The sequence below is a fragment of the Lutjanus erythropterus genome, chromosome 16 (assembly GCF_056507025.1).
Source record: "Lutjanus erythropterus isolate fLutEry1 chromosome 16, fLutEry1.hap2, whole genome shotgun sequence".
NCBI lineage: Eukaryota > Metazoa > Chordata > Actinopteri > Lutjaniformes > Lutjanidae > Lutjanus > Lutjanus erythropterus.
Window position 1 is genome coordinate 6,042,600 of NC_139332.1, and position 25,105 is coordinate 6,067,704.

General features: G+C 39.7%; 2 protein-coding genes, 1 long non-coding RNA gene and 4 other non-coding genes across 9 annotated transcripts; 2 read left to right on the forward strand and 5 right to left on the reverse strand.

Annotated features, from left to right (window-relative positions):
- The first annotated feature begins 511 nt into the window (after positions 1-511).
- ctps1a (CTP synthase 1a) lies at positions 512-13,973 on the forward strand. 2 transcript variants are annotated; one of them, XM_084738990.1, is made up of 19 exons: positions 512-651; positions 2,808-2,989; positions 3,079-3,249; positions 3,340-3,440; positions 3,555-3,671; positions 6,932-7,015; positions 7,139-7,219; positions 7,306-7,457; positions 7,553-7,685; positions 8,838-8,926; positions 9,022-9,116; positions 9,255-9,317; positions 11,486-11,529; positions 11,621-11,717; positions 11,803-11,858; positions 11,941-12,037; positions 12,149-12,293; positions 12,384-12,475; positions 13,825-13,973. In XM_084738990.1, exons 2-18 carry the CDS (start codon positions 2,821-2,823, stop codon positions 12,466-12,468), a joined length of 1,779 nt encoding a protein of 592 aa, XP_084595116.1. In that variant the 5' UTR covers positions 512-651; positions 2,808-2,820; the 3' UTR covers positions 12,469-12,475; positions 13,825-13,973. The 2 variants fall into 2 exon arrangements, with proteins under 2 accessions (XP_084595116.1, XP_084595115.1); XM_084738989.1 differs by lacking the exon at positions 13,825-13,973 and having other exon boundaries at positions 12,384-12,890.
- Positions 13,974-14,266: 293 nt separating this feature from the next.
- On the reverse strand, positions 14,267-15,575 carry LOC146312674 (uncharacterized). Of its 2 annotated transcripts, XR_014772062.1 has the most exons (4): positions 15,464-15,575; positions 15,155-15,210; positions 14,925-14,975; positions 14,267-14,672 (listed from the first exon to the last, which is right to left on the reverse strand). It is a non-coding gene; the product is annotated as an uncharacterized LOC146312674 (long non-coding RNA). The 2 variants fall into 2 exon arrangements; XR_014772061.1 differs by lacking the exon at positions 14,267-14,672 and having other exon boundaries at positions 14,679-14,975; positions 15,464-15,573.
- Positions 14,485-14,558, reverse strand: LOC146312675 (small nucleolar RNA SNORD99). Its single transcript, XR_014772141.1, has one exon. It is a non-coding gene; the product is annotated as a small nucleolar RNA SNORD99 (small nucleolar RNA).
- Positions 14,759-14,888, reverse strand: LOC146312676 (small nucleolar RNA SNORA44). Its single transcript, XR_014772133.1, has one exon. It is a non-coding gene; the product is annotated as a small nucleolar RNA SNORA44 (small nucleolar RNA).
- Positions 15,045-15,116, reverse strand: LOC146312677 (small nucleolar RNA SNORD103/SNORD85). The gene has a single exon (XR_014772142.1). It is a non-coding gene; the product is annotated as a small nucleolar RNA SNORD103/SNORD85 (small nucleolar RNA).
- Positions 15,278-15,414, reverse strand: LOC146312678 (small nucleolar RNA SNORA16B/SNORA16A family). The gene has a single exon (XR_014772143.1). It is a non-coding gene; the product is annotated as a small nucleolar RNA SNORA16B/SNORA16A family (small nucleolar RNA).
- A 2,472-nt stretch (positions 15,576-18,047) lies between the features above and the next one.
- Positions 18,048-23,237, forward strand: rab42a (RAB42, member RAS oncogene family a). Its single transcript, XM_084739759.1, has 2 exons — positions 18,048-18,702; positions 21,633-23,237. The coding sequence occupies exons 1-2, from the start codon at positions 18,488-18,490 to the stop codon at positions 22,072-22,074; spliced, it is 657 nt and encodes a 218-aa protein (XP_084595885.1). The 5' UTR covers positions 18,048-18,487; the 3' UTR covers positions 22,075-23,237.
- The last annotated feature ends 1,868 nt before the right edge of the window (positions 23,238-25,105 follow it).

The window sequence follows — 25,105 nt, forward strand, 5'->3', positions numbered from 1 at the left end:
GAAATACAATGGCAAATATAAAATACTAATACATACATTTTCATTTATTTTCACATTTATTTGTTCATTCAAAATTTAACATATGAATAACCTGTTTCTTAATTTTTTTGTAACTTTTTTATGTTATTTATTTGCATCCCTTTATTATTTTATATTTTAATTCTTTTTTATTTTTCCACATATATCTTTGCTTTCAGTTATTTCCCTTTATATACTGACTTTATTTACTTATAATATTATATATATATTTATTTATGTATCAATGTGGATATTTTCAAATTATTTTAAAAACGTATATATATATACATATATGATTAATTTATTGCGTGTCTTGTCAACACGTGAATACTTCAAGTGACTGAAACATGTCAACATTCTGAAGTAGGTAACAGCAGTTTACGAGGTGTACCTAAAGGCGGCGCGATGTTGTAGTGTGGATTGTAATGAATGATGTAGCTGCTGCACCTCCGAATCGTGGTCAATACACGTGCTGAGGAAATCAGAGGACGCATGGGTCTGTAGGAAAGAAGAGGTATAGGCGACATCTTTAATATTTATATCGAAATTTCGTCCGTCGAAAAAGGTCGTGTGAACTGTTTTCGTCGTCGACTGTTTTTTTTTGAAGGGCAGCTCTGACCGAAGAATATCTTGGTGAGTTGAAATTTGATGCTGTTAACAGATGCTGATGGCAAGTCAGCAAACACTGTTACGCTAACGACAAAAAATAAGTGTGGCTTCCGGTTAAGAACTATCAAAGCAAAATAGCATGCACTGGAGTGTAGTGTCAAGTTTTATGTGAAGACTAATTTAATGTCAGCTGTGGTCCCATAACCCATGGTAGCGTATATGATAATGCTATAGTTGGTCATTTGGACTATTTCGCTCTTTTGTTTACTTATAAAAGCAATGGAAAAAAAACCCAAACTATTTTGGCTTTTATTTTGAATACACTGCCGGGCATTGTGGTCACTTGTAAGTTGTTCAATTTAAAAATGAGCGCATGTTAGCTATCCTTTGTATTTAAAGACAGTAAGTTAAATAAATGAGCCGTACTGCGCTATTCAGCAAACGTCCATTTTTGCCCTTTTCCCACTGCCGACGCGAAGAAAGACCGTGGTTTTGTGAGTCTGATAGTCGTTGTCATACACAGAGAATGATACTGACTGTTAGCCTCAAGCTAAGTGCGCTCGCGGTTTTACTTGGGTTGCTTTGATTTTGGGGACAGGGGTAACCCGGGCGGGCGGTTCGATGACTTGTATTCCGCTAGCATAAGGGAATAGTTGAAATCCCCACCCGCGCGGCCCATGCTATATGTGTTAAGGAGCGCTTCAAACATACCACGCTTCAGCTCTATGGCGGAACTGTTGTGTTGTGAGAGGGATCTCAGACTTAAAGCTTTCAGCTGTAACATTACATATACGTGTGACATTTGACCACTTCATATTTTTTTTTTACTAATGTCAATTAAGCACTGTTTTTCAACGTGTGTTGTTCATTTGCTTCCCCATTAGGTGGGTTGCCTTGGCAACAGCCACTGGGAGCCACGTTGTGGGACTTGAGGAAAAAAAGAGATTAGTCACCTCATGTGTAACAAGTACAGACAGGTTCAGCCATTGTTTTGGCTAGCTAGCTAAATAGCAAAATAGTCCCTTATATAAGTGATCTCTCTACTCTCATTGTGAACTGATAGTACAGTCTAAATATTTCTGTCAAATATGTAAATCCTAATATCAGCTGACAGTCAGTTTTTATCAGCTTGTAAGGTTAACCGCTTATTTATGCTTCTCCTGGTTAATACTAAGAAGGTAATTGATCATTTCACATTTTTGTACTTTTAAAAAGTTAATATTCCATAGCTCTGACCTAACCAATTCTAACACTGCTTTTGCAACCAAAACGCTTCAAAAATATTTTATTACAACAAAAAACAATGAACTGCTCCGACATTTCAGATGGCAACATTTTAATTGAAATTAATCAAAAACTTTTTGATTTAGAATTCAGATTAAATGCTTTTGCATAATTGCTGCATCCAAAATCACATACAATGCACTACAGACTCAGAATGCATTTTATATACATAACACATCTTCTCAGAAGCACTGCTAGGTACGCATCACGTCACTTCCTGAGAGCCTCTTGAGCCAGTTGGCACCATGTAACCACAGTAACCAATGTTAACAATAAACTTAAGGTGATAAATAATAAATTTAAGAAATATATTGCGCCGAACAAAGTAAAACCTAACTTATATGTTAAATGAAAGGTCTTTGATGGTACAGTAGAGCTGCTTTAGTTGCTGTCTGTCTTTTGTCTCTTGTCTTGTTGTGGTCATATCTTAATTGCATTGTGGGATATTTATTCCAGCATAGTGTCAAATGCTTGCATACTGTAATTTTTCCCTGGAAACAATATGTACCTCAAGTACTATTGGTTTCATACTGAAAGGTATTGGACACAGTGAAAAATCTCACATACTGTTTAGCACCGCAACAATTAATAGACCGCCAGCTATTTTGATAATTGTTTAATTGGTTTGAGCAATTTTTTAAGGGAAAAAAAATCCATATTCTCTGATTCCGGCTTCCTAAACAAATATTATTATAGCTGATATTTACTATCTGTGATTTCATTATTTTGAATAATAAATAATATAAAATTTTCTGTTATCTGACAATTATTTTTTGTGTTTTCTTTTTTTCCTCTGAAAAAGTCCTATTCCTGGTAAACTAAGATGGGTAAAACATTGGTTTCTGTTTAGACTGTACCTGTACATCTGTGTTATATTGACTGTCATGTGTCTCCAGACACCAGAGCGCAATGATGAAATACATCCTGGTAACTGGAGGAGTCATCTCAGGTATCGGCAAAGGCATCATCGCAAGCAGCGTGGGCACAATCCTCAAGTCATGTGGCTTGCATGTAACCGCCATCAAGATCGACCCGTACATCAACATAGACGCAGGCACATTTTCACCTTATGAGCACGGTATGTCAGAGAAAGTGATAACATGTTCATAACTAAACAACTGTTATGTACAGTATGTGTTCTTACTATGCCATGCCGTCTTTGTCCAGGGGAGGTATTCGTGCTGGATGACGGGGGTGAGGTTGATCTGGATCTGGGGAACTACGAGCGTTTCCTGGACATCCGGCTGACCAGAGACAACAACCTGACCACCGGAAAGATCTATCAGTCGGTCATCAACAAAGAGAGGAGGGGAGACTACCTGGGCAAGACTGTGCAGGGTAAACAACAGCTGTTTGTTTCGAAGATGGTGTCATTTTGAAGAGAAGTGGTTTGCCAGGAATAATTTCTTGTGTTTTTCTGTTTTCCAGTGGTGCCACACATCACAGACGCCATCCAGGAATGGGTAGTGAAACAGGCCAAAGTACCTGTTGATGACGATGACGTAGAACCTCAAGTTTGTGTAATAGAGGTAAGATGAGCAAGTTGTTCCGTCATAATTTGGCTTATATTTTGATATCTTGTACAACTGCATCAAGGTCATGATCGTCTCTCCTAATATTTGTGACTGTGTGCATGTTTGCAGTTAGGCGGCACTGTTGGAGACATAGAGAGCATGCCGTTCATCGAGGCATTCAGGCAGTTCCAGTTCAAAGTGAAGAGAGAGAACTTCTGCAACATTCACGTCAGTCTGATCCCACAGGTAAGACAGCAAAACCTGCAGGCCTCACTGCTCCCGTCTCAGGAGGGCAATATGTGTCAACAACTGAGACACAAACTCTGATGCACAACAGTGTCTCATCATCTGTGTGTGCAAGACAGCTCCACAGAATTTGTATGTTTAAATTTGCCCTCAAAAAAACTAAATTTCGATTCACAAACAAGATTTTCGTATTTCCAACATAACAGAAACTGAGTCCGTAGTTATCAAGTGTCTCAGAATCACTCCCAAGAATTGCATTGAAAGTTGGGACTGAAACACTGCTACCTTATTTGACTTATCATATACATACTGTCATAAAGAAGAAGACCTACTTCCTGGACAGAGGGTGATGCCACTTTTTTACTACACTCAGGTGCACATGACTTTTCGTAGTCCTATGACAGTTGTTCTTTGGCGGTTTAAACATGAGTAAACATAAAACACAGAAAATAGTTCCACTTCTCATGTCTACATTTAGGTAATATAGGTTACAAGGTTATATGTATATATATATATATATATATATATATATATGTGTGTGTATAAAGATGAGGCCAAAAATACTAAATAGCCCATTCTCATAATGATCTTTACCAGTGGGCAATTTACATGGTAGGTTAAAGGGATAGTTCACCAAATTCTATTATCTACTATACTCACTCTCATGCCGATGGAAAACAAAACACTGCTGGAGTTTCACAGGAAAACAGTGTTGCAGAATCTCCCAAATAACAGAAGTGAATGGTAACCATTTTTTTTTAAACAGAAAAACAACAGAATAAAATCATAAATGCCTCCATACTGTTCGTCTGGTGTAATCCAAACCTCCTAAAGCCCTGATATGTCAAGTTATCTTGAAAGATATGATTTCCACCGTGTTTTTAGCCTGAATCTTCACTGTAGATCCTTAGCTTGAAGCCACATTCACATCGGCGTACACACCATCTGAACTCTGTATGTGGGGTGTGTGGCAACATGTCTGGTCTTTCGGTGACATGGATTACACCAGATGAGCAGTATAGAGGCATTTTATGGCTTCATCGCCATTCTTCGGGAGTTCCTGCAACTAGGGATGGGCACGATTGATCGATGATCGATAATTGATCATTAAGAATTTTGTCGATCACGTAATTTTTTTTCGATTTTTCGACAGTGTTAAACAGAGTTCATGTAGTGTGCGTCGAGAAAGCAATGTAATGAATTTCACTATGTGGCGGTAGTAAAATATCCCACCAGCGGGGGGCGATATAGCTTAAGGACAGCAGAGAAAACCGCCTGCGAGCTGACTTCTGCCCTGCCGCCGTATCTGAAGGTAGTAAACATGAAGCGTGCACGGCGAACAAAAACAAGTAGGTTAAGTAAGTTATAGCCCAGGACAGTTACCACCGTAGCCTTCATGTAAACCTATAGGCCTATAATGTGTTATTGTTATGTGGGACCTCCCTCTCTCAGTCGTGCCTTCTGGCAAAAAAAAAAAAAAAAAGGTCAGCTGCGAGTCTACTTTGTTCTTTGATTAAATGACTATTAGTTAATAATATGATGTTTTATTTTTGTGTTTAAAAGAGGCGAAATGTAGCCTATTTATTTTGTTTTAGAGAATAGCCTACTGGCTCTTATTTTGTTAAGATCCCGAGTCCCGACGCCTCCGCGTAGGTCTATTTCTATTGTTTAACAGTTGCACATTTAAATTGTAAATCGCGCAAGACGTGGATTAAAGTTCTCCTTAAATTATTATTATTTATTATGATTTTTATTCTGCCTAAAAGAGGCAGAATTGTATTTTGTTTGAGAAAATAGTACTGTGCTGGCTTTTATTTTGTGAAGAGTTTCAGCCCGATGCCTCGCGGTGTTTTGTTTAACAGTTGCACATTTAAACTGTAGCCTAAATTGTGCAAGAGGATTGTTGGATTAAAGGTTCTTCTTGAAATAAATACTTAATTGAGAAAAATTAGACTGCCTGTCGTATTTTTAATCATTTTTTTCTATCAGACATTTCTTAATGATTAAATCGATAATTGATCGTTAATTCTCATGATTATCGATCAAAAAGTTTGTCGAAAATGCCCATCCCTACCTGCAACACTGTTTTCTTGTGGAAACTCCAGCAGTGTTTTGTGGACTGAAAAACTAAACCTGACCCTCAGTCAGTATTTGTGAGAGGAGGTAATGACTGAATTTTCATTTTTGTGTGAACTTTGCCTTTAACCTTGTCAAATATTGTTTAACCAGTTTTGCATATTCTGTGACAGTCCCACCTTTTGCCTGTGTTGTGCATTGTTGCACATGCTGCAGTTATGTTAACCATTTGTGGGTTGCGGTGCGCCTTTAAATGGAGAACATGGAAACTTCTACTTTATATCTTCCAGCCCTCTGCCTTTCTGTCAGAGAAAAACACAAGATGGACACAAGCCCTTTACTTATTTAACCTGATGAATAACTGAGGATTTTGTTCAAGCTTTATTAAAATATGATGACAGATATTCATAGAAGCTTCAAATGTAAAAAAAAAAACAAAAAGACTCTGAAATGTTATAGCTCAGCTGCAATTTTGAATATATAGCCTAAATAAAATATGTGACCATATATTAGACCTAATGAAGTTGAAATGTCCTTCTTGGCAGGCGACATTCAGCCAGAGAGACACAGTGTTCAAAAAAGTTGTTTCACTCCCACTGAAGAGCGTTGACCTGTGTCTTTATGATGTGCTGTAAGAGCAATCAAAGTTTGATTTATGGCTGCAGAAGTTGTTGGTTCTGTCAGAGTCATCACCTCTGTAAAATTTCCAGTTTCCCCATCTTGAAAACAGGTTATGGAGACACTGATTTCTGCAGAGACAGCATGTGTCCTCTGCATCAGCTGTCACGATTCTTTTTTTTTTTTTTTTCTCAAAACTGTATCCTGAAATATTATTTCAGGTTACAGGCTCACAAATGTAAACATGTCTTGAATATGTTTTGAATTGAAGCAAGCAAGGACAGAATATTTGTTCTGACCAGTGAAGGAGCAGGAGGCAGGTGTGTGAACATGTATAAGCACATGTTTACCTGCGAGCCCCACGGCGTCATTGAAACTGAAGCATGAAAAGAATGCAGTAGCAATGAAAATGTCAGCGTTTGAAACATGTTGAGAATGTGATCTGGACTACAGGAGTGATTTATGAAATGTTTTTCCCACCATGAGACTTTCAATGTGTTCAGACAGTCTACTAATAATAAATACTAATAACTATTAATATGTAATATCTCCATTGTTGTGTGCAGCCCAGTGCAACAGGAGAGCAAAAGACCAAACCAACTCAGAACAGCGTCAGAGAGCTGAGAGGACTGGGTCTGTCCCCTGATCTGGTGAGTCACTGCTCTGCACACTCATCCTTCTAAAAATGCTCCATATTTCTGCGTGTGTGTCAGTATTTCCTGTTGGAATGACCCATTTCCCTTATCAAAGTTTGATCTCCTCTTTGTTTACAGATTATGTGTCGCTGCTCCACTGCTCTGGAGAACTCGGTCAAAGAAAAAATCTCAATGTTCTGTCATGTAGAACCTGAACAGGTACGTCACTGAAGCCCATTTGTCTCTCTGAAGCAGAGCCCAGACTCTCTGAACTGATCTGAACTCACCCATCTGTCTCATCACAGGTCATCTGCGTGCACGACGTGTCGTCCATCTACAGAGTACCGTTACTGCTGGAGAACCAGGGCGTGGTGGGCTACCTGAGCAGGAGACTCAACATGCCCATAGAGGCTCGACCCAGGAAGATGCTGACCAAATGGAAGGAGATGTCTGACAGGTTAGTTAAAGAGTAAACCTTCCATTTAAAATTAAAAAAGGTAAACAAGCCGTCTTGTTTCAGATGGTCCACTAATCTCCATGTTGTGTTCACAGGTCAGACAGACTGTTAGAGCACTGCTCTATAGCTCTGGTCGGGAAGTACACTAAGTTTTCTGACTCGTATGCTTCTGTCATCAAGGCTCTGGAGCATTCAGCCCTCGCCATTAGCCATAAATTGGAGGTTAAGGTATGTGCAGTGTTGTTAAGTCAGGACCTCCACTCATATCCTGTCTTAATGTTATCGATCAGGGGGTTTCAGGGCTTATATACATTCTAAATCACCATGATGCTTTGGGTTATGTAAACACAAAGTATGAAGAGTGCTGCAGGGTTTCTTGAAGGCCAACCAAAGTCTGATACTTATACATTGGTTCAGCAAGATACTCTTCACAAATGATCACCATTTTTATTATTTATGAATGAACTAAACTATGGAACCTGACATCATGGTTCAGTGACACACTAGAGTGCATTAGCATCAGTATGTTTATAACCAGCACCTTTATATGTATTATAGTACACCACAATACAGTACAGAGAGAGCAAACAGTGTAGTATTAGTAGTGAATTTTATGAGAAAGGAAACAAATCTTGTCTTTGGAAACAAAGTTTTTCATTTTAAGACTCACCTTATTTTATCTTTTGTTTATTTACTGTTGCTCTTTAATAAAGAAACAAAGAATTTCTTATCTAAGCATTCCACTGAATAATCAGTAGAATACTCAGTTACTAAAATAATCAGCCTTACTTGTTGTGTGAGGTTGCTCCTGTAAGAGTAACTAGACCCAGAATCAAAGTCCAGCTGTGCTGCCATCTAGTGATTGGAACAAAGGGAAATATTGTACATACAAAACATGTTCAGCTTATAAATTATTTAGTATTATTAGAAATTAAATGATTAGTACTGTTTTCATTATATTTTCAAATTAGCTCCATAATTTAACCATCTGAAAGGTGGGATATTCTGCATAATTGTGGTTGAATACTGAAAGTATATATTTTTTAGTAATACTTTTATTTCACTTTCACTCTTGTAGATTTTGACAAGTACAACATACTTTAACCTTTGACTACACAGGGGTCAGTGTAGCTGATAGAATGATAGATTGAGAATGAAGTTAGTTACTTTCTGTGACACATGGGATGTCAGAGGGTGTGTAGGTGGGGACATGAGTCCTCCATCCACCACATGAATCATTCAGTGTGCAATGCAGTGGCTGCATGTTGTGTATTTAATTAAAAAAGCAGAAGCTTTGAGACTGAAAATAAATATTTATATACACATATCTTTAACCCTGAAGACCTGCCGACGTCTAAAGTTTCTGTCTCTCCTCCTCAGTATATCGACTCTGCGTATCTGGAGCCGAGCACTCTGCAGGAGGAGCCGGTGAAATACCACGAGGCGTGGCAGAAACTCTGCAGTGCCGAGTGAGTCCTGCTGAGGCACCGTGTTTTATAAGTAATACAACCTGGACATGAAATCTGTGGTTTCATCAGCTGTTTCCTCCCTCCTCTGTCCTCAGTGGCATCCTGGTTCCCGGAGGTTTCGGTGTCAGAGGAACTGAAGGAAAGATCCACGCCATCAGCTGGGCCAGGAACCAGAAAAAACCTTTCCTAGGTACAGGATCGCTGCCAGGAGAACCATGATCCCACATTATCTTACACCTAATGCTGTCATGAGATTTGTCCTATTGGAACGAATGTCCACATCTGTAATAGTGAACACACAACTGGACTGATATGTATGTTTCTGCAGGTGTGTGTCTTGGAATGCAGCTGGCTGTGTGTGAATTTGCCAGGAACACGCTCGGCTGGAAAGGTAACATAAAACTGAACAGGTGCAGTGTTTTGTATGAGAAATCCCAAACTTAAATCAACTAATTAAACTTAATTAAACTTGCCCTTAAATTATCTCAACTCTCGGTCCACTTGCTGTTCTTAACTGCCTCAGAAGAAGATAGCAAATGGACCCGAAGGTAAAATTTATTTATCAAATGGTAAAGAAATGAGTTTGCCCCCGAGTCAGACTTGAAACAATCTGAGGCTGTTAGAGCTTTGTTTGCATTAAAAGAATAATCTTATAAATGATAAAAAGAATTGTCAACCTGTTAGATTAGAATCTGGCTGAAGGCACCGATACAGTGGTCCTAGACTGTGCTTTATACAGTGGTCTGGTCAAATACTTGATTCTGATTCGCTTTAGGCTGTCCATTAATTCCTGATAATGGACCTAGTCCTAATTTTGTAGATTAGTCTATTGCAAGTTCAATCATTTCACAAAAATAAAGACTGACTGACTGTAAAATTTAAAAAAATTAGACACCTTGCCCCCAGGCTGACTCAGGCTTAAGACCCACGTTGCCATGGTAACAATAAGTGCCACCAACTGATCAGAGGCACCCAGCAACAAAAAGAGAGGAAAACATGGCTCATAATTTGTGGTTTACTAACACTGTCATGGAGAGAGCAATGTTTTGGGTTTTTTTTGACATCTTGTACCATATTTTTATATATTCTTTGAACATCTTTGATTGTTACACTCTTCACTAAACTTTCCAAGTAAAATGTCTTTGTAACTGTTGAATTCCTCCCAAAGACAAATGTCTTCTGCCTGGGTAAACGGAGCTCAGCAGTTGGATGTGGTAACTTTGTCTGCCTTTTTTTTTTTTTTTTTTTTTTTGAAAAATATCTTAATCTATCCAGAATTAATTGAGCCAGCATCCTACTCAAGACAGTCAAGAACTAAACTGCTTTGTGCAACGGATGAATTTAGACATCTGTCTGAAGTCTGACAGTCTGTTATATCTAACCCATACTCAACGTCTCTCTTTGTGAAACCAGCTCTTGCTAAAACTTCCAGTGAACCAGTCTGCATTATAGTGACCCAGTCAAAGCCTCTGTTTGTAATTTACTGCAGAATGTTAACAGGCCACAGCTCCAGCAAGTACACCACTCCTCTGAACTTAATGATACTTTACATAAGAGACTGTCTCACATCTCGTAGATAGTTAACTCGCTACTTTATGGCACATGGCCTATCATTTGTTTATGAAAATCTTGATATTAATTTCGGGGCACTGACATGGATGATTAGCTCACAAAATTACATTTACTGTTTGTCAGCCGTACGCAGTGTTGTGGGCTTTGCATCTTGCTAGCATAATGTTAGCTTTCTGGCTCATATCTGAGCCAAAGGTGTATGAGCTGAGCGGACTGAAAATATCTTCCATTGCCAAGTCAGTTCTAAGGTTTGTCTTATTTACTGGAGTAGAACAGTGTTATGGAATGGTACTGACTCATCCAGGAATCGGTCAAACCTGTAGACATTACCAGGGAGAGTTAAGGCTTTTGAATTATTAAATTATTTATTTTGATTCATAAATGCATGAAATTATAAATTAATGGTCTTAATTCTCTCTTTGGCAAGTCACCATAGTGTAACTGTACTGTTGTATCCAGCGTCCATTAATTCCTGATAATGGACACCTCATCGTCCATTATCCATTGCATTAGACACAAATTTGGAGACTGTGGCCAAATTCTGACCATGTCAGAAATTTAGGACTTAAGGCTTAAAACCAGCCAGACCTGAATCAGCATAGGTTGACACACGGTCCGCTGACCTAAGTGCCCATAATGTAATTCGCAGTGGGCATTTATTGCATAGTCCAACATGACTCAAAATTAATATTCACAGTCTCAGACTCACACAGACTGTTAGATTTTATTGAAGCGATCTCGCACAGTTTGACATCCAATGAACTTGTAAAACTGTTATCACACAGTGTGCAGGGGCCTTAACACAGCAGCACATTAGCTGAGCAGCAGCTTCAGGCCTCTACTTGAGTCAGGAGTGCAGGTCACCTGTGGTTCGGCAGCAGTTGACAGAACTACCACAGTTGAAGAGTTCAAAAATAGACATATTTATGCACATAAATGTAGTTGGTATCATAACTGATCGCTTGTCTTTGGCTGTTTTGCACTCAGATGCCAACTCAACTGAATTTGACCCAGAATCGAAGCATCCTGTGGTAAGTTTGTTTTTAAATTCAGAACAAAATCTAGTTTGGATTCAACCTGATAAGTGTCTCGAGTTGAGATTCTCATGTTGAACCTTTGCAGGTGATCGATATGCCAGAACACAACCCTGGGCAGATGGGCGGAACCATGAGACTAGGGAAGAGACGGACCATTTTCAAGACTAACAACAGCGTATTACGTAAGAAAGCCTTTCAGTTACCTTTCAGCCCAACATCGACGTGTTGTTGCATCTCCCCTGTGCTCACAGCTCATCTGTATTCCAGGCAAACTCTACGGAGATGCAGAGTACGTGGATGAAAGACACAGACATCGTTTTGAGGTATGTTGACCTCTCAGTTCATCAGCAGCATTAAACACTTTGTTGACAATGGAGTGGTTTAACATTGAATGTCCCTGTACAGGTTAATCCTGAGCTCAAGAGTCACTTTGAGGAGAGAGGCTTCCGCTTCGTAGGTCAAGACGTTGAAGGGGAAAGAATGGAGGTCATAGAGCTGGATGGTATGGAAGCTAAAACACTTTTTATCTTGTGGATAGCGGTGTTCTCTTTAAGGGTTTTTAAAATTCAACTATTCCACTGCTTTTTAAAATAATTACATTTTTCTGTTTCAGACCATCCATATTTCGTCGGAGTGCAGTACCACCCAGAGTTCACCTCTCGCCCCATCAAACCCTCACCCCCATATCTCGGTTTGCTGCTGGCCGCCGCCGGGAAGCTGCAGAGCTACTTACAGAAAGGCTGCCGTCTGTCTCCACGGTAACCACGCAGCATCACTTTACCTGTTCCACTGTGTTCCACGCAGTTTTATCAGACCAGATTAGTGACCGTTAAATTTTGTCTTCGCAGGGACACATACAGCGATCGGAGCGGCAGCAGCACCCCAGACTCTGAGATATCAGAGTTGAAATTACCTTCTATCACAAACGAATGATCTACAGGTACACAGTGCTTCATGTGAGATTGTCACGTTTGCAAACCTGTGTTGAAAAAAAAAAATACACTTCTTTCCAATATACTTTGATTCTGAATCTTTAAAACGGGTTCACATCACTGGCTGTGCTTTCTTGCTCTCTCTGACAGTGGCAGAAGAGCTGTTGTGGGAGTGGGGTATTGTATCATCAGGATACAATATTATATAGGACATTTGAGCTTTTAGAAATGAGACAAAGCAATTGCATTTAGGCAGAATTAACAGGCTCTCATTTTTTCCTCTCATCAGTAAAACAATATATACATAAATGTTTTACAAAAGGTATATTGCAAATATAATTATTAAATTTGCAGAATTCCTATGGTTTCTTCCATTGTTGTACTTACTTGGTGACCCAAATAAAATCTCCCTGTGGGTCGTGACCTGGTCTCTGAGAATGACTGTGAATACTAAACAGTCCCTCCAGGAAGATGCGATTGCAACAGCTCATGCAAATTTAGCATGACACTGCAATTTTGTCCAACCACCACAGCCACAAATTTGACCTATCAGCAAGTTCCACCAATCATAGCAGCGCCTGCACAAACGTCATACCTGTTCGTCTCAATGAAGCTCCAAGAAGGTGACTTCTTCATTTACAAATAAAGCATATTTTGTTAGAATTTGGTAAGATTTTGGTCTCCCTGAGATAAGTTGCCTTTGATTGTTTTTATGAATTATACCAAGAAATCAACTTTTGTTTTTTTGCTATTTTCTCTTGCTCCCATATCGGTGCCTAAAAACATAGCTAAACACACCACAACTTTTTAGAAAAGCTGCTGTGAAATCTGTCATCTTAGGCTGCAACAATCCCCAGAAAGGCCTGCAAAATCCTGGAGGGATTAGAACCAATTAGTTTACTGAAAGTCTTTACTGATAGTACAGTGGTACAGTGAACACTTCACATCCATTAGACAGCAAAACAATGAAATGAGTGAAAATGCAACATGAAAGTTTTAACTGTTTTTTTTACCTTTGCCCACTGAAGCCAGTGTGTCCATGTCTTTGATGAATATCAAATCTCTAATATTTTGTGAAACAATGGGTTTCTGTATGACATTGACCTAGCCACTTAATACTGTTTGGGAGTTGACCTACAGCATTAGATAATGTAAAATTAGTCTAAAATTTTTAGGCCATAATTGCTCAGCTCTTTAAATCTGTAATTTCAAAATCATTATCTGAACATAGTTTGTCATTGGTTGCAATTGTAGAAAGTTTGTGGAATTTTAGGTTTTGAGTTAGTCTTCCCACTGTGTATGAAACGGGTGTACATTAATGTGACACCATTTCAAATGAGCGTTCTTTGTGTTGCAGACAGTTCTGGGCCCTTGTTGGGAAGTGGACTCTACAGCACTGAGCAAGGCTGTTTTCATTGTAGCTCGGTCTACAAGCTGCTGTAAATGAAGTGTTGAGTTCTGGACCTGAATGAACTGCTACTCTGAAATCTGTTGCCGACATGGAGGCCCAGGAACTGACATTTGACACCCCACTTGGTGATACAGGTTCAATACCATGATCTTGTTAAAATGTTGCCTTATTGTAAATAAGTGATGCTACAACCCTTTGCAGCATATTCAAAACCTGTCTTTAAAATTCATTTTAACAATGTGAATGGAAGAGAAATAAATGTGTTCAAAATAGTTTTAGTTTGTCTTTTCTTGACAAAAAAAAAAAAAAAAGAAGTGAGAAGTTTTCCATAAAGAGCAAAGACTTTATTGCATTCATCTTTTGACAGAATTAGTACATGAAGACTTTACATGTACACTGAACATCTTCCTTCTGCAGAGTTTAGTCAGTCTAAATGAGCAGTTGTAATGTTCCCACTTCCTCAGATGCCGTGAACCCAGACAGGTTTTCCATTCTGAATGTTCCAAATTGTTTAGGCCACTCTCCAACATGTCCCAGTCAACCTAGAATTTTAAGAGATCAAATTTAGTGCAATTCAGGAACATTTTCTGCACACCTTAATAAAAGAACTGATCTCAGTCCCATATCCGCAAGCTTCATCCAACAGTCAACATTATATTAAGTTGTCATCATGGATCAGAATAGCAAATTATACTAAATAACAAATGTGCTCATGCGTACCTTTACAAACTGGAAGCTATGAAGAGCCCATACAGCATAATTACACCAGACTGGATCTGGTTTGGATCAGATTCCTGCAGGAGAAGAAATACATTGTTAAATAATCCTAAAGGAGATCTGTGGCAGAGTCAACACTCCTGTCTGCACCATCACGCAGGTCATCTGTAGGACAGCTGAGTGGCTGCTGATGGCACAGGGGGCCACAACAGTCAAAGACCACCCAATTTTCTTGCATGCACTTGGAGAACCAAAAGCTACAAACAAGCCCTGGTCCTTAGGATAGCATGCCTTCATGTGGCCCAATTTAATAACCAAGAAATTTTTACCTTGACATGATGTTCTCATCCAGTCACTTTACTGTCAGCCATGGGGGTCACCTAAACAAAGAGCATTTGTCAGTTTTGTTTTAAAATGTCTTTACGGTGTTAAAACCCCATTTTAGCAAGTGTGGCTCAGGAAAATAAAATGTCTCAATCAAGCCTGATCTCAGTGAGGGCAAGTGTGTCATCACAGCCAGAAGGTTTTTTATATTGAAGATGCAGGTTAGGATATTTACCTGCATGTGATGCAGTCATTTCCATGTTTTGCCATTCCAGTGATGTTACCCAGCACCTGCAAAAAGACTAAAATGCTTAGAAAAAAATAGGTATAATCTTGTGCCTTCATCTAATTTAAGTCCAGATGTCCTTCCCCTAAATGTTGCTGAAACAGTTATTTTCAAACTGAACAGCGACCGTCGGTGAAAGTCTTCATCTCGGCTTCCTGTTGACCGTTCAGTGCTACATAAGAGCATGAACGGCTTCGATAGGAGCCTGTTACATGGAGACAGTAGCAAGTCCTGATGGAGGGGAAAAAACTAACTTGCCTGCATTCAATACCGATGTCCATGGTTGCAGCAGCCAGGTAGAGCGCTGATTTTCAGTTGACCCTGTAGGGACAAGAATTAGACAGTCAGTGCATGTCCTGCAACCCCACAGATTGGTCCAGTTAAAATCTGTTCAGTTAAAATTCCGTAACTAATTGTATCCAATGAGTGTGTAAAGTGGTACAAGTTTGTCTTTTATTATGTGGTGCTGCAACAATTTGTCAACTGATATAATTAGGTTAACATCTTGATAATTGTTTCAGTCATTTCAGAAAAAAATGGGACTTGCTGGTTGCAGCTGCTTAAATGAAGATTTGCTCATGTTTGTCCTTTGACGATAAAGGAAGTCTTCAGACTGTTGAATGACAAGCAAGACATCACTTTGCACCCCAGCCAATTGTGATGAACATTTCACAAATTTGATGTTTTACAGACTTACCAATTAATGATTCAATAATGCCCAGATCAATAATTATTTTTACTTATTGGTCACAGCCCTCTTAATGCACCACAAACTTAAAATCTCCTGCGTCGGAAGAATACGAGGGCCCTTAAATGCATCATCTGATCTCGATTTTACAGAGAAAAGAGATGCTACCCCTAAATAAGGCAAGCCAAGCATGGTGCCCTACTAAACTTTAAGTACAAATCAATCGCCTTGAGATAACATTACATCATAACATGGCTTAAGTTAAGGGTAGGGCTGACACGGACCAATCGTTAGCCACGTGGTTCACATGTATTAGCCTTGAGCTAACACTGGCGTTAGCTGTAAGTCTTAATATAAAGTTTAACATAAGTATCAGACCAGGGCGGCACAATGTGGCTTATTATATAAATATAACACAGCAGTATTAGTTAAGAAACTTTATCGTGACCCTGCATGACTACAGTTGCTGTATGAGCTAACGCTAGCTCTGGTGCGGTTTGTGTAGCCCAGGCTAACCTTGACAAATAACTTCGCAAAAAAATACTAAATTCCAGGTTTCCTTAGTAAATACACGTATAAGCTAACTGATCCAAGCTTAATTAAGTACATAAAACTTGTTGGCAAGAAAACAAATCTGGTTGAGGCCTTACTGAAGTTCTGAATTGGATGGTCTTGCTCCTTGTGGAAGTCTTGAAAAGGAAGAGACAGAGAGGAGCGCCCAGTTGCGTTATATACGCTCGCGCCGAGCAGCACTTAGCTGATTGGTCCGCATAGCTCACATGGACCCGTTGCATGACGGGATATGTATTTTTAGAAAACGTTTAGATACCCGTGCTGCTGTCTTTTGGTTTATTGCCAATTAGACACACGAATAACAACACCAAAAGAGATTTTGACGTTTCAGTGAAGACATATTCTTCCAGATAAAGACAGAACCGAATATTTTGTGTATATAGAGAAGAATACACTGCTGAGTTCGACCTTAGTTCTTTAACCTACTCCAGAGCCACAGACCTGTATCCATGGCCCCCAACCAGTGTTATGTTTTGTTTTGTTTTGTTTTGTTTTGTTTTGACAATGTCATCCTTCAAACTTTCACACAATGTAGATATCGTTCTCTTTGTGTAATTCTGAGTTTCACAATATATTCCTCGTGAATGATTTAAAAAGGTTAGAGAAAATTATTTTAAACTCATTCATAAATTTTCTCCAGACAAAGACTATGATGAAAAAAAAATGGAAGAATTATCAGCAAAATCTGTGTTTTTATTGCTGAAAATTTTGATGAGTGGTTTGACTTATTATGGAAGAGTGTATTGTTTGGTCTCCTATAATGCTGCAGGACAAACACTGACAGTGTCAACTACGTTTGATTTTATTATTTAAATAGTAAAATTCCATATGTACATTTAGAGGTAGGAAGCCATGCTTTGTTGCATTTATTAAGGAATTAAAGCAATAAACTTATTCACATTGATTCAGTTCTAAACTCTCTGAAACAAAAAGTAATTGTGACTATAACATTTTTTGTTTTAAGTTACATTTTTGTATCGATTTATATGACTTTTTTTAATTTATCCCCACTAGCATTGAAAATGCATTTTTGTTTTTAAATGTTATTTTCTTTTATGATTTTTATTTATTCTTATATGTATGTTTTCTTTCTTGTGCTCTCTTTTGTACAAGTTTTCTACGGATAAGTTGTATTCTAAGAAATAGATGTTTTGTTTTGTTTTTTGTTTGTTTGTTTTTTAAGACTTGAAAAGGGAAGAGGCAGAAAAGAGCTTCGCTCGCGCCGAACAGCAGCCTGCTGATTGGCCCACGTAGCTCACGTGACCCCTTGCATGATGGGACATGTATTTTTACAAACGTAGCATTTTAGGAACCTCTGATTCTTTCTTTTTGGCTTATTGTGTCTTAGACACACGAGTACCGACACAAGCGGAGATGTTGATGTTACACTAAGGGCGTGTTTTTTGCAGAGACAGAACTGAATATATTGTGTATACAGAGAGAAATACACAGTTCAACTCAGAAGTAGTAACCTACTTCAGAACCACGGACAGCAGCCTGCCTGTGCCTGTGGACGCTTGTGGTTTAGAGAGATCAGTACATTTCCATAGTCCGAGTAAACACTTGCTAACTATGCTATTATTGCTGTCTCACTGAAAGAATTTAACACGACGTTGACAAAATCCTTGTCGTGTATGTGGGTCTGTTTGTCAGTGAACGCCGAAATTCCTCCCGCATAAACAAGCTGCTCAGTAATGGCTAAAGTTAGTGCTTACGTACGGCTGTGAATTATCTTATTTTATGACTGAAAATCCTTCAACGGCTTATCTCTGACTCTTTCGTGACATACAGTCGTCTCATTGACGGCTGCGGCAGGTTTACAGTTGTAACGTACCGTGTGGTAGAGCATAGGTAAATCTTATCACATGACTGTGCTCTGAGCAGAAGGCAAGGCAGCAGCAGCGCGAGCCGCAGCAGCGGGAGCACGGGGCTTCATGTAAACACGCCGCGCGCAGGGCTTTGTTTCACACACACACACACACACACACACACTCCGCTGGTATCTCCCCTCTAGTCATGCCATGGATATTTTGTGGCAATACCAGTTCAGAATCATTTTACTCGGAGATTCCACGGTGGGGAAGTCGTCGCTGCTGAAACGCTTCACGGACGGAATTTACAGCGATGTGGCGGACCCGACGGTCGGGGTAGATTTTTACGCCCGCTCGCTTGATATCGAGCCCGGAGTGAAGATAAAGCTCCAGCTCTGGGACACGGCTGGACAGGAGCGATTCAGGTATGAATTAAATGTCACTTAAATGGAATATAACTGAATGTAACGAGGATTCAACACCGAACAGCTTGTCGCTAAATAATGGGGAGGCCTTGTCGTGTTTGGCTGCTATTCTAAAATGAACCCCTTTAAATTAAATGAGAGCCATTTCCTGGCTCATTATGATGTAATGAAGTGAGTGGAGACGGTGGAGAAAAGGGTCAGAGGAAGATTAAATAGGCCTCGATCTTATGACTGGCCTATATAGATATATCAGAGAAGGATCGAGTTGCATCACTGCATCCATTCACGGATGATGGGCAGCCTCCTCATATTTAGGCCCCAGTTTGATTCCCTGCATCATATAGCCTACTGACTGCTCAGTCTCCAGGGCAACACAAGGATGACAACTCCATACTCAAATCTGGTATTTATCTTTTTTGAATTCATCTACCCTGTTGCTTATTCTGTTTTCATGTGTCCCTGCTGTCATGGATAATTTCCTTTCAAGCACTTCTCTGTGTGGAGAAGCAGCTCCGCTTCTTTAGATCTGCTTTCCCTTTTGAAGCCCAGGCTTCAGAGGGTGTTTTCCGTCAGGCTTCACCACACACAAGTCTTTCACTTCTGTCTTAACCCAGTATGAGAAGTGTTTGCGACATCAATCAGCCATTTTTTAAGCCATGGCGTGCATAAATTAGGACTTTGGCACTCTTGGGCTAAGAGGGGAAACAGCTTCAGGGCCTTAGACCTTTTGGGGCCCCCAAACATCACATGTTTATTGTCTGGTTTGTGGTAATTTGGTTAATTTCATTCAATTCTGTTCCATTTATAATCATCTTTCATCCCCAGCAGGGCAATTTAAGGTCCACTGTGTAAGATGTAGGGGGGTTTATTGGCACAATATGGCAGTAATGGAATTTTATATTCAGTGTTTAAAACAATACAATACTAAGATCTGATAGAATCAAAAGTACTGAAAGTAAGATATGATAAAGAAATTAGTATTGTTCTTTTTAAACTATAGTGCCCGAGTTTAAAATTCTGGTATACGACAACTCTAGTAATTATAGTAAGTACATTTTCATTTGTACATAATCACCTAAAAATTAGAATTGTTGTGTTTTTGTTAGCTTAGAATGAGGCGTTTATGTTCAGAGGGTCCTCCTCTGTCATGTTGCACTGCCGTTTTTCCACAGTAGCCCAGAATGGACAAACCAAACGCTGGCTCTAGATACAGCCTTTAGTGTTTTTTGCTTGTTTTGCTGCCACCATAGGTTCTCCTATGAGTGGCAAAGTGTTTGCAATCTGCACACTCAAGACTAGATGCCACTAAATCCTACACAATGGTCCTTTAAAGTCAAAATGTGTTTAGTAATTTTTACCACATTTTGAAGTCCTGACTTGTAAAGATACCCTATGTCAAAACCAAGTTTTAATACTTTCATTATTTCAGTCTACACTGTACTCAGATTTAATGGCATGGAGATTGCAGCCAACTGAATACCACTCACTTCACTCTAACCCTTCCAAGCGTGTAGCAGAACCGATGATGGTCGTGAAAAATGTAGAAGGCTCTATCCAGAGTCAGTGTTTGGTTTGTCCATTCTGGGCTACTGTAGAAATATGACATGTCATGGAAGAGGCCCTGCATTCTCTGTAGATAGAAAGGGCTCATTCTAAGGTAACAAAAACAAAATGATTGACATTTTTGGGTGATTATACACTGATGAAAACATACTTATGAATATTACTTTCCATTTCTGCCATGTTCTCTCAATAGACCTTGTAAATCTTAAACATTGCACCATTAACATTTGAACAGACAAACTGACACAGCAAAACTGGCATAGCAAAATATGTGCTGTATAATGAAGCCGTTGTCTGCAGTGTAAGTTCTGATAGCTTCATGTATGGTGAAGGAGAATATGGATCTTGTCAGAAATGTAGACTTGAGTCATAAAAATGGGGACACAAGACTTTACTTGGCATTCTTGCATGGTCTACCTTAACTAGACGCATGCAGTGAGAGACGTAGTAACAAGGACAGCTTCAAAAGGAACATTTCCAAGTGCTGCATCACCTCATTGGTCAGCATTCATGCACCTGAAAGACTTAGCTTCACTTGCTGGTTTCTTAGTGAGACTTGACTTGACTGACTTGAGATTCAACTTGGACTTATTTTGACTAGATTTGTGACTTGACTAGGACTTGTATCAACCAACTTCACCCAAAAATTAAAAACAAATCAAAATATGTTTTTCCTCTTATCTGTACTGTACTGTTTATCCATCTAGATTGTTTTGGTGTAGAGATACAAGCCCTGATTCAAATGTAGGCCTAATGGAACGAGATGGCATTTGGTTTTTGGTGCTCAATTGGCCAAAAAATATATTTCATAAATTTAACAATGTCACTTTTCAGAAATCATGACTTGGTTACTCAATCCAAAACAAACAAAACCTCCCAATCACCGTGCAAGAGGAAGCATACATCTACTCATGGACAAGGGTCTTGTGCTTTTGCCACAGTGGAATTTTAACATTAATGGCACCTCCTCCGCTGAGTTGTAACCTCTCTTCCATGAGTAGATGCATGCTTCTCTCTGTGTAGTTTGGTAGAAAGAAAATAGTTCCCTCAACTAACTGCTAACAAGGTTTGTGGATTACCACCACATGCCGAGTGCCATCTAGTTCTATTATTTAAGAGAGAAAGCAGACATTGGCCAATATCTCCGAAACTTGGACAACTCACACCAAAACAATCTAGATGATAAATAGCACTACAGGTAAGAAAAACTTTCTCCATAGATTTAAAACCAGATCTTTCAGCAATTTCAGGATAGTAGAACGCCTTTTAATGGCTGCTCACAGTTGTGTTTAAGATGTTCAGAAGTGTTAAGTCAAGATCATTTTGACTTGAATTGCTAACATGTCATTAATCTATCTACCCACCAGGTCCATCACAACATCATACTACCGTAACTCTGTGGGCGGGCTACTAGTCTTTGATCTCACCAATCGCAAGACCTTTGACCATGTGAGGGAGTGGCACAAGGAGGTGAGTGAGCACATCTTGCCTCACCACATGGTCTACATCCTCATCGGCCACAAGAGCGACCTCAACAAGGACCGCAAGGTGAGCCGGGACGAAGCAGAGCAGCTGGCAGCAGACCTGGGCATCCGCTACGTGGAGACGTCGGCCAAGTGCAACAGTAACGTGGACAGGGCCTTCGAGCTGCTGACCAGAGACATCTACGAGCTGATGAAGATGGGGGAGATCGTCACCCGCGACGGCTGGGATGGGGTGAAGAGCGGCCTCACTGCCAAGGTTCTCTACCCAGCCGAAGATGAAGAGGAACTAGCCACCGCGACCGCTGAAAAGGGCTGCCACTGCTGACTGAGACCTCTCTGTGTCCATACACTGTCCTGTCACGCCAAGAGCTCACCTCGTCTCACAGCTGTCCCATCGAAACTAAGTCCCTCAGGCTCAGCACCCTGTGATATCACCATCCATCACTTCCTCACTTTGTGCTTCGTGCCCTATCTGTGTGTGGGTCCCTCTGACAACAGGGATTCTTTTCTAACAGGGGGCCACTGTATACCCCAGTGTGTACCTTATAGGCAAGTCGTATCTCTAACTTCATGTGGTGTAGCATGAGCCAACCTGTTTTGGGTCTTTGTTGGGTTTGGAAAAGACAGAAAGCGTGCCGAGGTGATCATGTCTTGGGGCTTGGAGCGTAGCCAATACTTCTTTTGAAAGCCCTGGAGTTAATGGACTACTGAATATGCTTAAGGTGCAGATCAATCCATGGGCTATGACTTCCTGTGGTCTGGCATCTATTGTCGGCTTCTACCTGTCAAAGTTTGTGCGATGCTTTGCCTGCAATCTTTTGTGACTGTAATATTGTAAATAATAGTGAAATCTATAGAGATGCAAGCTAAAAGGTCACTGAAAGCTATTTAATTCATAGTGTGAACAAACACAGTACACTCTACAATTAGTGTCACCATATTAAATCAATGTGCTCCTCCTGCTAGTGTAAGCTGTATGTGCACTTACGCCAAACTGACTTAAACCTTTGATCATTCTGTGAATAGATGAGTAATGTTTTTGTAAAGGAAAAAAAAAGAATATAGATTATTTCTAGTTTAGGTGTACAGGCCACTGTAATTAGGACAGGTGGTCCCATTTAGGTATTTGTATCATAGCATCAACAGGAGCAAGACATAAAGTGTGTCGCCTCTCAGTCATCAGACCTTTATTGACTTCGTCAGCAGTAGTAAAGATGTGTTTGATGAAGAACAAAAGGGAGTTTGAAGTTCACCTGCAGCTGTTTGTATCACAGGCAAACAGCTGTTTTGCTCGCTCAAATTCCCTAAAAACAATATTCCATTCAGGCCTCAGCTGGTGATGGATGCCAACTTAACAAATCCAACAGTGTGGATATACGTATGTGCTGCTTTTGTGTATACACTTGCTGTGCTTCAGAGGTGTCAGTAGGAAAATTGGATTTAAGTCTGGAGAAAAGTCAGGCCCCTAAGCAGAAAAAGATTTGCCAATCTTGAGGATGCCACATTAAAGGCCTGAGTATACTCCCAAACAGACAGCAGTGGACAGGTAGTAGTTCTGTTTATAGCGACTACTTGATAGAGTACTCTTGGAGGATGCATTCCCAACATGCACAGACGGTTTCATAGCATTTCATAGCTTGTTGTAGCATAGTGGCCTTACGGACAAGCCCGTGTGGTCGCAACCAATTGGAGGTACGCACAGAGCCTATATGTACACCCTCTCATCACGCAGACCCTCGCATAGTTACAGACACAGAAAGTAGAATTTCAGCTTAACATGGCAGCATGAACTACAAAAGCTAATTAGCATTTATTTTAACATGGTATATGATACAAGAGATGTTTTCCACATGTCATTGCCCCTCTCACTTACATTTCCAATTGTCTATTTCCTGCCTGACAAAATGCTATTTTTTGACATTTACAGGGCCTTAAAAGAAGTTCAGTTCAGCATTTTGGGAAAGAAGCATTTTTGCTGTCTCTTTAGGAGTTAGATGAGAAAATAACAGAGGTGGGACCATTCATTTTAATCTCCAGGCTTTGTGCTTTGCACTCCACTCCCAATTAAAGTCCCAAGTCAAGACGGGCAAGTCCCAAGTCCTAAACTTTGAGTTTTGACTCCTAAATAATTCATAATGAACACTGAGTTTCCAGCCACATTGATTTACAAAGTTACTTAGCTGTTAGGTTAGCTAAGCATTTGTTTGCTAACTATGTTAGTTACTCAATTTAGTGTTTTTTGTACAACTTCAAATGTCGAATGAAGTTGAAAGTTGTTGCATCTACCTCTGTAATTTTCACCCCTCATGTTTTGCATACTGCAATTTGTTTTTTGTTGACCACTGCATAGTTTTTATATGCTAACAAAATTATGTTTGGAAGCCTTTTTTTCCCACTGGAACTGTAACATTATTTGTTCATAGATCTGGCTGGAATGAAATATTACATGCTAAGAATGAATAGCATTAGCATTAGTTGATTGAGGAGATGAATTGATTTGTGACAAAAAGTTTAAATAACATAGTTCTAAATCTTTGGGCTTGGAGAAAGGTGTCAAGTCAAAAAGCTCAAGTCCAAGTAAAGTCATGAATCATTGGTGTAGGGTCGAGATGTCATCAAATTTCAAGTCCAAGTCTACACTAAGCTTTTGAAGTGTTTTTAAGTGGTGTTTTTTTTTTTTTTAACTTTCTATTTAGCCAAGTTAGTGGATTCACCCCTAGTTTAGCATGAAGCTTCCAGTCTTCATGCGAAGCTAGGCTTGTTACCCTATGACTCCAGCTCTACACTTAATGCACAGACATGAGACTGGTATCAATCTTCTCATCTAACTCATGAAGAACGCAAAATGTATTTCCAAAAATGTTGAAATGCAATATGACCTTAAAGCTAACAAAATGCCTGTCATTACCCTTGAAAACCTCACAAAAGTGATCACCCTTTAAGGTCAGGATGTTTATTAACTGTAATATAAATCTCAAGTTTAAGGCTGCATTCAAAGTTGCTGAAATTCTTTGTTAACTAAGGAGTGCTGACATACCACTGACATAACATAAGCTGTTAAGTGCGTAAGAGTATTTTGGATTACCAACTTGTGACAGTAGTAATACCAGCTGTAACGGAGCCCGTCACGGTCAGCTTGCTGCTCTGAGCCGTGAGCCGCATTTCTGATGAATGCATGTCTGCGCGCACAACTTCCAAGCATAGCAGTAACTACCTTTGACACAGAGGATCACAAACATTTACAAGTCTCCAGAGGCTTTTGACTGCAGACGCTATTAATCTGTTATTTACGGGCCTCGAGTGTACAGTTAGACTTACAGTGCACTTTGCCTGCGCCTCCCCTCCCACCACTCATT